Below are 13,769 nucleotides of genomic sequence, written 5' to 3' on the forward strand. Positions count from 1 at the left end.
AAAAAAAAAGCCTAGAACTACAAAGGAAGGCAAGTTATACAGTAGTTATCAAAATATTTTAAACAAATTTTGATAGAGAAGCATATTCTTTCTTATCAACACAAATAAGTAGCAAGCTTGGTGCTGGACTGATGCTATGATTCTGCCTCAAAGTGATGGCTGTAATGATATTCTGAGAGTTCTATAAGGACCATGATGACATGGAAATATTATGATTTCTATGGTGACAGCCACATGAGTTGCTAGCCAATACCAGTGTGGTTTGTTTCCTCCATCCATAACAGAAAGAAATGCTACCCCATTCAGGGTCAGGAAACAAAGATGCAACTTTGTGCCCATGCAGCAGCTCATGAACCCCAGGTTCAGACCCCTGTTCTAGAAACTCTCTTCCCCAGGAGACACCACAAGCCTCAGACTGGTCTTCCTCCCACTTTGTGGTTCTGTCGCTTTAAATGCTGGGTTCCTCCAGCCCCAGCCCCTGGTCCCCCTGTCTCCTTGATCTCTATACTCACCAGCCTAACTGGACTATGGCTGAACAGGTCCCAAAGCCTGTCTCAGCCCCAGCACCCTTGACTGCTGAGCACCAGGCCTCCCAGACATAGTGCTGGGAAGTCTTGAACTCAGACTGTCGCATCCAGATGGGACGTATCATATTCTCCCCAGACTACCACCTCTCAGCATGTCCCACCTCCATGAAGGATGCACCCCACCACCAGTCCTGAAGTTGTCCAGACTAGAACTCTTCCAGAACCTCCTTCCTGCCCCCACATCCATTAGGGATCTGTCCATTTCACCACCTAAACCTTCCTCTCTGTCTACCTCAATGCCCCATTGCCCTGCAGGCTGCATTCTCCTTCCTAACAGCCTCTCTGTAGCCTTGTATTTGATACATCCTCACTCTCCATGTTGTGACAGCCGCTTCAAAATCAAGCCTTTTGTGGCTCCCTCACCTCACCTTTCTTTCCAAAGTCCATTGGCATACAAGGCTCCTTTGTGCCAGCATCTCTTGGTCTCCTCCAGCCTCATTTCAGGTCAAGGCCACCTCCACTTCCAACCTTGCCTGCCAGATGCACCTCATCGAAAGTCGCACAGATACCTACTATGCAGGGCCAGTGGCCAAGGTCTAGGAAGAAACAGGCATTCCTGAACATGAACCCGTTCAAGGAGCCCATAGTCCAGCAGAAGGTAAGAGAAGGATACAAAAGGCCTTGTGAGTGGTACAAAGGATGAGTAATGGTGCCCAATATATATTTTACAAGGTCTACAGATGGTAGAATGGAAAAGTAAATTTGGAGGATAACAAGCATCTGCCAAAACAAATGAATGGATAGATGAGTGGATGGGTTGATGGATGTGTAACAGGCTTTGCAGTAGGGTCCTTATGATTAAATAGGTAATTTTGTAGGTGGAGGACGTGCTGCTGGAGTGGAGGATGGTGATACAGATGAATGCCTGAGATGGGAAAGATAGGTAAATGGATGAATAATAAGGGATGGTGGTGGGTGGTGGTGGTGGATGGATGGATGGATAAATGGTGGTGGTGGATGGATGGATGGATGGATGGATGGATGGTCGTGGATGGATGGAAGGAAGGATGGAGGGAATGGAATGGATGGATGGATAGATAGATGGATGGATGGATGGATGGACCATGGAAGAGAGAGGAAATGGTGGATGGAATGGAAAATGGAGAGTGGAGACAGATGAAGACCATGGATAAAGACATGGAGGGAAACAGGAATGGATGGAATGGATGGATGGATGGATGGATGGATGGATGGATGGATGGATGGATGGAAGGGATGGATGGAATGGATGGATAGATGAGTGGATGATGGATGGACGGACAGAAAGGGATGGACATGGACATGATTGCTGGGATGCTTGGGTGATGGATGGATGGATATGAATGCCGGATAGCCAGATGCCGGGATGGATGCCGGATGCTGATGGATGGATGACAGATGGGATGAATGGATGGTTAGAGGGATGGATGGATAGATGGGATGGATGGATGGATGGATGGATGGATGGATAGTTGGATGGTGGATGGACAGACGAATGGATGGATGGATGGATGGATGGATGGATGGACAGATGGATGGATGGATGGATAGTTGGATGGATGGATGGATGGATGGATGGATGGATGGATGGTTGGATGCTTGGATAGTTGGATGCTTGGATGGATGGTTAGATGGATGGATGGATGAAGCAAAGAAAAGTGGGTGTTGAGTAAAGATGGGTGAGTGAGTGTATGGGGGAAGATGGGTGGGTGGGAGTACGGGAAGGTGGTTGGGAATGTGACATTTTAGTAAATGGTAGCTCCAGGGTTCAAATCCAAGTCTATGTGACTGTACCATCTCCTTCTCCTCCTTCAGAGATCCCCACTCTCAGTCTTGGTGCCCTCCCTCCAAGGCCCCCAACTGCATACTGTTCCACACTTTCAGAGCTTCAAGAGATCTCAGAGACTGCCTGAGCTGGGTTTTTCAGACCGAGTGTGGCTGAATAATTCTTTGTTGTGGGACTGTATCCTGTGCACTGTAGGGTATTTGGCCTTTACCCACTAGAAACCAGTAGCACGCCCTCCCCACATTGGAACAACCAAAATCGTTTCCAGACATTATGAAGTGTCCCCTGACAGGCAAAGTCACCCCGATTGAAAACCACTGATATAGCCCACCCCACCCCAATTTTATGGATGAGGAAACAGACCCAGAGAGGAGGGGTTATTTGCCTGACTTCATCAAGCTTGCACTTGGTGAAGCCCAGACTGCACCTTGGGGAGAGTCAATCCACAATCACCCTTTCACTGTGACCTGGTTGTGGGGCTGGGAGCCTCCCCCACTGCTCCACTGGGAAAAGCCAGGTACAGTCCTCAGCACCTCCTGCTCTGTCCACCTCCACCTCGGCCCTCTTCCCGCGGCTCAGCACCACAAGCCCTCACATTTGCACAGCACATCTCAGTCAACCAAGCCTTCTCCTCCTGCTTGGAAGTGCACTCAGAGAGGCCAAATAACTTGCTCAGCATCACACAGGATAAGCACTGGTGTCAGGATTTGAACTTGGGGAAGAAGAGGGAGACTAGAGAGCAAAGCATGGCTCCACTCGACAGATGAGGATGGAAACGTGAAAGGTGGTCCTACAGGAGAGCTGGAGACAGATTAGCAGAAGACATCCTGGCTGATTAAAAAGACATACTGATTTCTCTCCAAGGAAAACAAATGAGGCCATTTGTCTCTCAATGGGATCATGAGGCAGTTTGAGGGAGGCAGCAGGGCAGAAGCCCAGGCAGGACGGACCAGTAAAAATCCAATCGTGTCTTCAATTTCTCGGCAGGGGCTGGCCCTTCATCAGTCGGCCAACTTGTTTTCTAGTTCTCCTTCAACTATGAGACTTCCCATCCCCTCGGGTCTCCCACCCAAGCCCCCGCCAGGCTGGGTGGCCCAGGACAGGCACTTCGCCTCTTTGGACTGCATCTGTCAAATGGGTGACTCAGGGCCAGCTCAGCTGCCGGGAGGAGGAACGGGGCCCAGCATACAGAAGTCCCCACACCCATACCGGTGCCTCCCCTCGCAGTCTTCCCCTTTGCCCTCCAGAATCTGGACCCCAAATGTCCTTCCATCCTCATGCACGTCCTCTCCCAGCCCACACACCAGGCTATTAGCAACCCTGGTGATCCTAAACTCAGCTCTGAGCCCTTGACCAGGCTGCTTCCTCAGCCAGGAGGCCATGCCCCCTCTCACTTCTCTGCCTCACCACTTCTGCCCTCCCGCTCTCTCCTGCCCTAGCTCCGAGACTTCCTTCTTCGTGGGAGGAGGCTCCTGTGGCATCCCCACTCAGAACAAGGTGGCTGCCCTGTTCTCCTGTCACCCATGCCCCCCAGAGGGTCCCTCTACCCAGCCTAGACTCCATTTTCCTTCACAAGAGCGTGATCCGGGTGTGGCTCTGCCTTCTCCATCAGGCTGGGGACTCCTTAGGGTCACCACTGGGTGTCCAGGCCTGGTGTACTGTGGTCCCACATGACATGGCTGAACAGGCCTGGGGGCACCTCCACTCAAGTCCAGACCAGTGTCCAACACATAGCTGGGCTCCAACACTAGTCAAATGAATGGGTGATCAATCCATCCTCGGTATGCATTGTAGGGGCCTCCTACTTGGTTTCCAGGCCTCAGTCTTTCCCTCAGCATCCTCCGGTCTGCTTTGGGAGTCACCATTCTAATAAGTGAATTTGCCCACGTCCCACCACTGCTAGACACCCATCCATGGCTCCCCAGGGCCCACAAGACCAAGTGTAAGCTCTAAACTGGCATTTGACACCCTGCCATCCAGCCCCTGCCCCACACGGTTCCATCCGCACTAAACCCCTCCCTGTGCCCTACCCTGTTCCCTCTGCCTGGAAAACCATCCCTGAACTGTTCTGGAAAATTCCTATTTATACAGCAAGACCCAGGCTGAATAGTGCCTCCCCCAGGCAGGCTTCACCAATGCCCCCAGGTTGGATCAGGGACAGTCTTGCAGCTCTCTGTACACAGAAACCTCCACGCCAGGGTACCTGAGGTTGCCCTGGGGGTCAGGCTCCTCCAATGCCTGCCGGGCCCGCCCTGCCGGTCAGTGAAAGTGCGGCCTCCGCTCTGGCCCCGCTGAGCATCCCTGGGAATGGTGCCTGATGCTGACTTTTATTTCTGAGAAAAACAACTTTCTCCACAGCAGATGGAGGGAAACGGACAATTTCCCAGACATGTGTTGCTGCTTCCAGTAATGCTGGCCACCCGTCTGGACAGCCCATTAGGCCAGGGCTGAAGGCGGAAGGCACACCTCCCCCTCTAAAGAGCCCCTTCCCCAGCGATATGGCTGGATGTGTGTCTCCTCCAAATCTCCTGTTGAAACATGAGCCCCAATGTTGGAGGTGGGGTCTGGAGGGAGGTGTTTGGGTCGTGAGGTGGATCCCTCCTGAGGGGCTCAGTGTCCTCCCCTCGGTAGCAAGTGAGTTCTCTATTAGTTCATCTAAGAGCTGGTTGCTTAAAAGAGCTTAAAACAGGCTGGGCATCGTGGCTCACGCCTGTAATCCCAGCACTTTGGGAGGCCGAGGCTGGTGGATCACCTGAGGCCAGAAGTTCCAGACCATCCTGGCCAACATGGCAAAACCCTGTCTCTACTAAAAATACTTAACTGCGTCACTGTGGCCCCATTTCACAGATGAGCAAACAGAGGCTCAGCAAGGGCAAGGGACTTGGCCAAGGCCACTGGTCTAAGAAGCCAGGAGCAGATCTTCCTTCACTTGGCAACCATGCCACAGACCCTGGGGTCACCTCTGAGTCCCCGCCTCCTAACACCAACCCTAAAGGAGCCAGAGCTGCACCAGGTCCCCTCTCCAGGCCCTCAGCTGGCACCCTGGCCCACCATCGTTTCTCGCCATCATCCCACAGGCGCTTCTCAACGGTCTCCCGGCTGCACAGCCAGAGCAGTTTTCCTCCTGTACAGAAAGGCCAGAGCTGTGCTCTGCACAGGCTGGGCTCACAGCTCACACTCAGGAAAGGCTTGGTGGATGTACTAATGACTGGGAGAACAGTGGATGAACACAAGTCATTCCCTCCTTCGACAGCCTCAACCCTCGCCACGCACAGCACAAGACTGGGATCCGAGGGGCCATGAGGAGACTGGGTGCCCTGCCCTCTTCTTGCCCAGTGCCAGATGAAATCAGTAGGTGCGAGAGGCAGGGGTCTCCACCAGGTGCATGGGTGGAACCAGACGGCCGCTTAGAAGCACAGACATCGGCCGGGTGCGGTGGCTCAAGCCTGTAATCCCAGCACTTCGTGAGGCTGATCCGGGCAGAACACCTGAGGTCTGGAGTCAGAGACCAGTCTGGGCAACATGGTGAAACCTCGTCTCTAGTAAAACACAAAAATTAGCCGGTGTGGTGGTGGAGCCACTGTAATCCCAGCTACCTGTGAGGCTGAGGCAGGAGAATCACTTGAAACTGGGAGGCTGAGGTTGCAGTGAGCCGAGATCGCACCGTTGCACTCCAGCCTGGGCGACAGCCCAAGACTTGGTCTCAAAAAAAAAAAAAAAGCAGCAGCACAGACATCCAGACCCCAGCCCTGGCAGGCAGAGAGCTGGAACCAGACAGGAGAGTAGAAGTAGACAGAAGAAGTAGGCAGAGGGGCAAGGCGGGGTCAGGAGAGAACCAGGACCACAAAGGCACAGAGGCGGGGGCCCACCCACGAGGAGGGCGGGAGGGAAATGGGTGCCCTGGATGGCCCCTTCCAGACCTGGTGCCTGACTTTCCCCACCCCACAGACAGGGAGACAAGGGCGCAAAGGGTGGGTAACCTGGCCCAGGGTTAGCTGGGCAGCTGGCCTCCTACTTCCTGGCCAGGCTGGCGTCCTCCCCTTCCCTGAGCAGAGGCGGCCTTCACAGCCGACTGGCTTCCCCACCATGCATCACTGCTTCCCACCACAGCAGAAGCGCTGGCTCAGCACTGGCTGGCGTGCAGGAGGCCCAGCCCGGGAGCGTGCCAGGAGGGCAGGGGGCTGCAGACTTCCCAAGGGGTTGGCTTCAGGGAGGCCACAGAGAGGCAGCGGGACCCCTGCCCCACTGCCTAGAACCTGGAAACTCCTCTCTGCCCTGGTGGAGCGTGGAGAACCTGGTGTTTCTCCAGACTCTGCAGGTGGCAATGTTGTCCTGAATAAAAGCCAGGACTGGGGAGGTGCAGAAATCGGGCTTTTCATGCCAGCTCCTCCACAGCCTGGCTGTGCAACCCTGCATAAAACTGACTCAACCTCTTTGAGCTTCACTTTCCTCATCTGTAAAATGGGGCTATGAGAGCCCCTATCCCCATGGGTGGTTATGAGGATTAAAGCTGATAATACAGACAAAATGCTTTCAGCAATCAGCATCAACTCTCATCCTGCACATTTCTGTGCCGGACACACTGCTGGGTGCTTTATAGGAATCATCGCTAATCATCTTTAATCACCCCATTAAAGAGATGAGAAAACTAAGGCTCAGGGAGGGGGAAAGGGAAGTGAGCGCAACTCAACCTGGCATTTCACTCACATGCAGCCAGTTATGCTCCTACAGTAGTTTGAAGGCCGCACGCTGCTCACACCTGTAATCCCAGCACTTTGAGGCCAAGGCAGGCAGATCACTTGAGGTCAGGAGTTCAAGACCAGCCTGACTAACATGGTGAGACCCCATCTCTTATTAAAAATACAAAAATTAGCCAGGCGTGGTGGTTCACTTCTGTAATCCCAGCTACTCAGGAGGCTGAGGTGGGAGAATCACTTGAACCCAGGAGGCAGAGGTTACAGTGAGCCAAGATCATGCCACTGCACTACAGCCTGGGTGACAGAGAGAGACTCCGTCTCAGAAAAAATAAAAATAAAAAAAGGAAAGAAAGGCTCTGAAAGTCTAATCTAGGGTAGAAAATAATAATAGGTTTCAGGCTGATGGCTCCCCATGCTGCCAGAGGTGCCCTGCTGGAGAATGCCGGGCTCGATTAGCAATGTCTGCACTGATGGGGGCATGGCCACTAGCAGCAGAACAAGCTCAAATTCACCTAAGTAACAGAGATTGGATCTGATGTTCCTTGGAAAAAATATCCTCTGAAGGTGTTATGTTCTATCTAAAGACCTGTCCCCAATGTTTAATTGAATCTACAGCAAGCAGAATGTCGACTCAGCAGTACGCAAGGGCCCTGTTCAGAGCTGAGGCACAGGTTACCAGAGTGATAACCACACATATGGCGGCTTTTCCAGTCCCCAAAGCTCCACTGTCACATTGCCCTGCTCTGTCCTCAGTGCAATCAACCCTGTGGAGTGGGTATTACCACCCATGTTTGACAGGTGGGGAAACTGGGGCTTGGACATGTTAAGAAACTGACCCATGGTCACACAGCAAGAGACAGAACCAGCCTCCGGGTCTGTGTGATTCACGTGCCCAGCACTTTCCACGGTGCCACACACCAGCTTCCCGTGATTCAAGTAGCACAATCTATCCCCTGACATTTCAAACCCAGAGGCCTTGCAGCTGCACCCCCAGCTGACAGCCCATGCCCACGGCCCAGGCCAGGCAGGGAGCGGTGCTGACATTTGGGCAAGTGGCCCTTTCCCACCCCAGCTCGCAGGCTCCACGAGGGTCCCAGCAGCCTGCTGGCTCTCCGGTGAGTCAGGCAGTGACTCAGGGCCTAGCTCCAGGCTGGAAGAGGAGCTGAGTCAGGGAGCACCAGGCTCCAAAGGGCAGCTGGCTCTGGGCCAGGGCCCCTCAATACCAGGTATATGAACACAGGACAGGCTGTCTGGGGAACCCTCCCATGCTGCCCTCCCCTTCCTGTGCCTGGCCGTCATGAGAGCAGCTCCCACCACCCAGACCCTGATGCTAGACATCCACCATCCTTTTGGGTTCTCAGTGGGGAAGAAAGTTACCCTCTTCAAGGTCTAGACATGCAAAAGGTCATTTGTGGTAGTCACAAATGATTGGTATGGACACATACTATTTTTTTTTTTTTTTTGAGACGGAGTCTCAGCCTGTCACGCTTCAGGCTGGAGTGTGTAGTGGCCGGATCTCGCCTCACTGCAAGCCCTCCCGGGTTCACGCATTCTCCCCTTGCCTCTCAGCCTCCTGGAGTAGCTGGGACTACAGTGGCCACCACCACTCGCTAGTTTTTGCATCTTTAGTAGAGATCGGTTTCATCGTGGTTAGCCAGGATGGTCTCGACTCTGACCTCGTGATCACTCGGCCTCGGCCTCCCAAAGTGCTGGATTACAGGCTTGAGCCACGCTACCGCTAGACACTATACTATTGAATATGCGAGACAGACAGGACTACAAAGCACCGACAAGCCCCAAATGCCAATGGTGTCCCATTGAGGAGTGCAAGCTGAAGCACTGCCCCAGGCCTCCTCCCATGGAGCACAGGAGAATGAAGTTTCCCGCCAGGAAAGAATCCTAGAGCCTTCAGCCCCTGCCTGCCCCCCTGCCCCCCCGCAACATACCCCATCCCAAGGCCCTAAAGCCTACCCTGAGCTCCCGACGACTGAGTCCCTGCTCCAGGGGCCCCCTGTGGACAGCCAAGTCTCTTGGGTCTGTTTGTGGAACCCTCCTTGCCTCTCTCCCGCCTGACCCGATTCAGGTATGAAATCTCAGGCCAGCAGCAGCTGCAGTCACCGGGTCCAGCGGGTCCAGAATCCTCCAACTCCTAGGCACACAGCATCAGAGCCGACAAAAGTCTTAGGGCTCATTACCACCCTTTTGTTTTGTTTTGTTTTGTTTTTGAGATGGAGTCTCAGCTCTGTCGCCTGGTGGCTGGAGTGCAGTGGCTGGATCTCAGCTCACTGCAAGCTCCGCCTCCCGGGTTTACACCATTCTCCTGCCTCAGCCTCCCGAGTAGCTGGGACTACAGGCGCCCGCCACCTTGCCCGGCTAATTTTTTGTATTTTTTGGTAGAGACGGGGTTTCACCGTGTTAGCCAGGATGGTCTCAATCTCCTCACCTCGTGATCCGCCCGTCTCGGCCTCCCAAAGTGCTGGGATTACAGGCTTGAGCCACTGTGCCCGGCCACACACACTCTTTGAAACACGGAATTTTGCAGCCTTTGAATGACAGAAGCTTAGAATTTCAGTGTCGCTGAGCCTTAAATCTTAACTTTGAACCCTTAGACTGTCACAGAAGTTTTGAGTCCGAGTGTCCCAGAGCTGACACCTTTGAAGTTGCTGTGCTTTTGAGTCGCCAGATCTCAGGCCTGAAGAGAGTCCGTATCACACCAGTTAAGGCTGAGACCTGAATCACCTCTATCCCAGCCCAGCCTCTGCAGCCCTGGCCATGGGGATGCCGGGAGAGCCCTCGCTCTGCACAGTTCCTGGGACTGAAAAGTCCCTCCTGATGGAGGGGGGCTGCTTTCTGCCCCACCCCTTGAACACAGGGCTCTCTCCAAGACAGACAAGAGGTAGGCCCAGCTATTCCCGAAACCAGTACTCCTCTCCCTCCTGGGCCAGCCCCACTGTTGTCTCCAACCCCAGGCCACGACCCACATGCCCTGAGGGTGGAGGCAAGAGGGGTGGTGAAAACCAAGGAGACAGTGGCCCCAAGGACTCTGTTTGCCCAACAGGCCAGAAATGTGGAAAACAGGGTGGGTTCCCAGGCGGCTGGCTCACTCAGTGGTCAGGGGTCAGGGGTCAGGGTGCCTGAGGTCAAGGCAGCCCCCATGGTGTGTGTGGCTAACACCCCGGGCTCCCAGGGCTGGAAGGGGTTACTCGTCCGGCCCCTCCTTTTTAGGTGGAGGTGCTGAGGCTCAGAGAGAGGAGACTGCCCAGGGTCACACACACGGCAGACAGGACTCGACCACCCCCATCTGGGGGCCTCTCCGTGACACTTGGGCAGCAGCCCAGCCAGTCTAGCCACAGCCCATCAGAGACACAGCTGGGTCAGACTCCCAGGCCAAGTCATCTGAGCCATGCCCCTGCCTCCAGCCCAGAGCAGTATTGCCCATCCAGACCCCCTAAGGCTCAAAGAGGCAAAGTGACTTACTCATGGTCACACAGCACGCAAGTGACAGAGCCAGAATCAACTCTTCTCATCTCACCCAGGAAAGGCCCCTGAGACATTGTGACATTGTCCCCTTGGTCCTCCTGCTAGCCTTTTTCTTCCTAAAGGCCCAAAACTTCTGTGGTCACCCCCTTCTCAGGCCTGGCACTCCTCTGTCCACATGCCACAAGCCCCCGAGGTTTCCCCAGTGCTTTGTATTAAAACTAGCCATGTAGGCCGGGCACGGTGGCTCACGCCTGTAATCCCAGCACTTCAGGAGGCCGAGGCGGGCGGATCATGAGTCAGGAGTTTGAGACCAGCCTGGCCGATATGGTGAAACCCCATCTCTACTAAAAATACAAAAATTAGTAGGGCATGGTGGTGGGCACCTGTAGTCCCAGCTACTCGGGAGGCTGAGGCAGGAGAATTGCTTGAACCTGGGAGGCGGAGGTTGCAGTGAGCCGAGATCATGCCACTGCACTCCAGCCTGGGTGACAGAGCGAGACTCCATCTAAAAAAAAAAAAAAAAAAAAAAAAAAAAAAAAAACTAGCCACATGAGTGGTCCCTGCTTCCTCCCCAGGCACTCTCTGGGACAGACCAGCTCTGCCTCTTTGTCCTCGGTGTCCCAGGGCAGACGTCAGTGAGTGCTGGGTGAACTAATTACCGAGCAGACCCTCTCACCATGCCTGAGACCCTGTGAGCCGTCCCCCAGAAGGAACAGGGAGGCTCTTAGTCCCCACCCAGCAAAGAACACCCAGTTCTGCCTCCCACTCTAGCAGAGACCCTCTGGTTTCCAAAAGTTAGGGGGATCCAGGGCCCACCATCATCTCAGCCCCCTACAGAAGGGGATCCCAGCAGTCCTGCAGCCAGTCTCAACATCCCAGCCTGCATCTGGCATCCCTGGAATCCAGGGCAGGACTCATGCCTGCACCTGACCCACCAGCTCCCCGCGCCCTGCCCTGTGTGGCCATAAGCACCAGAACCTCGTTTCTGGGCATTGTTTGGTGGGCCCCTCAAACCACAAGGCCACCATGGCTTGGGTCCCTGGCCCCCAGCTTAACCTTGCAATCCAGTGTCACACAGTCCTTCCAGAGCATAGACCTCTCCAGCCCCCGCTTCAAATCCTGTCCTTGGAACACAGTCCCATCCCTCATGCAGTCTCCAAGGCCCTGTGGGGCTCCCGCTGCACCTACAGCCTCACCTCACTCCTCTCTGCCCCTCAAGGCTCCAACACTGCCTGCAACTCCTCCCTTCTCCAGGCTTCGCTCCTGCCATGCCCTCCTCCTGCCTCCCACCGCCCTCTCTACCCAACCAACGCCCTTTCTTATTGAGGAGTCAGCTCTGGCATTGCCCATGTATACCCAGCAAACACTGCCAGAGCACCCACGATGTGCCAGGCACTGTGCTGGGTGCTAGGGTCCCCACCTCAGTCATCTGACAGTACCCCAGGGGAGGCAAATGTTAGATTCAGAATTCCACAGTTAGATGTGACAGTTAAATATGAAGCAGAGGAGGAATCCTGGAGGGCTTCCCTGAGGAGGTGATGCTTAAGCTGGGATTTTAAGGATGTAGGAAAGGATTTGGCCAGGTCCAAGGGGAAGGGAAAAGCTTTTCAGACAGAGGGAAGAGCCAGTGAGAAGACCCTGAGGCTCAGAAGAGCACGGGGGGAAGCCGAGTGGTGGAAAGTGAGGCTGGGTGGGACACGCAGGCCCCGATGGGCTGGTTTAGGACTTTGCTCTGCACCTCCGGGGCCATAGCAAATCATGACAGTCTCAAGCAGGGAGAACATGAGCCCACTGGAGGCAGCAAGCAGAGGCAGGAGGCCTGGGAAGAGGCTGCTTGGAGGCACAGCAAGGAGAATGAGTCCTGCCCTGTGTGTTGGAATGGGCTGCCCCGCTGCCCACGCTCACAGTTCCTGATCACGGCTCCCATGCCCTGTATGGTCACGGCCCATCAGATGGCTCCAGAGTCTGATCTGCAGTCCCAGCCCAGCACAGGTCCGGGGCCCACACTCAAGGACTCTCTGAGCCAGTGAGCCACTGGACTGACCCCACAGCCACCAGCAACTTCCAGAACCTTCACATCAGCAGAACACCAGGTCCTCATCCGTTTGAGGTCTCCCCAGACCCACCCTCTGAGCTCACTCACCACCAAGGCCCAGTGGCCTCACCGCAGACCTCAGGTCTCCCAGCCGGAGCAAGGTGTGAGCAGCAGGGCTCGATCCCAGCCCCCCAACCCATCAGCCCCTGCAGGGCCCCGATCAGCCAAGGCTGCGGAGGATATGGGTTGCACACCATCTTGATACACCAGTTCCGGGGGCTGGTGGTCTGTCGCAGGCAGAAGAAGGCAACAGGCGCCAGGTCTGGGTGTGGGACATGAGGATCAGCTCCATCCAGGGGCTCCTCCAGGCCTGGTGGGGAGGATGGGGGGCTCTGGGGCCCGGGCTGCTCCGTGGTGACTCCCGGCTCGGCAGCCGGGGCTGCTGCAGATGAGGGCGGGGAGGCGCTCTCAGCCATGTCCACGCTGAGCTGGGAGCCCTGGGGAAGACAGAGAGGGTGGCACGTGGTGGGGACAGGCCTGGTACTTGCTCCCCAACCTGCCTCTCCACCAATAAGTGGACGGATGCGGCTCTGACAGCCCACCTGAGCCCCACAGGCCCCTCACCCTCACTCTGGGGTGAGGATTACGAAACAGCTGAGGGCCCAGCTGCACCCACGTTGGAATCCACTTTCAAGCTGGGCGATCATGGGGCAAGTCTGCTCACCCTGGCTGAGCCTCAGTTTTGGCAAATGAAGATAGTAGGGAGAATAAAGCCTTCTTAGAATATAATTGTGATATTAACTCTTTTTTTGTCTATTGGCAATTTCCTGTATTTGAAATCTTTCATTATTTAAGAGAATAAATGTTTAAGTAATTATAGAAAATCAAAAAAGAAAGAAGGAAGGGAGGGAGGGAGGGAAGCAAAGAAGGAAGGAAGGAAAGAAGGAAGGCAGGCAGGCAGGCAGGCAGGCAGGAAGGCATGTTAACTTTTTTACAAGACTAGAGCTATGTATTTATTGTACCATCAAAGGTAAAGAAAACTTGCAAGAAAAAAGAGGTGATTGTAAAGACAGACATGATTGCCAGGACAATTCAGGTTACAAAGGCAAAGTTGGGGTGCTGCAGAATCAGAGACTGGGGGAACCCTGGCAAGCCAGGAGGGAATCACAGTTGGCTTCCCTGAGGAAGTGAGCCCGGAGCTGAGA

At 54.6% G+C, this 13,769-nt stretch overlaps 1 protein-coding gene across 1 annotated transcript in view; it reads right to left on the reverse strand.

Annotated features, from left to right (window-relative positions):
• The window catches only part of CACNA1I (calcium voltage-gated channel subunit alpha1 I), a 121,393-nt gene extending 107,952 nt beyond the window's left edge, over nucleotides 1-13,441 (reverse strand). The window contains exon 1 of the mRNA XM_031656286.1: nucleotides 12,808-13,441. Coding sequence (XP_031512146.1) covers nucleotides 12,808-13,040 — 233 coding nt within the window. The 5' untranslated portion in view covers nucleotides 13,041-13,441. The remainder of the gene's footprint in view (nucleotides 1-12,807) is intronic.
• Between the last annotated feature and the right edge of the window lie 328 nt (nucleotides 13,442-13,769).

The sequence above is a fragment of the Papio anubis genome, chromosome 16 (genome assembly GCF_008728515.1).
Source record: "Papio anubis isolate 15944 chromosome 16, Panubis1.0, whole genome shotgun sequence".
Classification (NCBI taxonomy): Eukaryota; Metazoa; Chordata; class Mammalia; order Primates; family Cercopithecidae; genus Papio; species Papio anubis.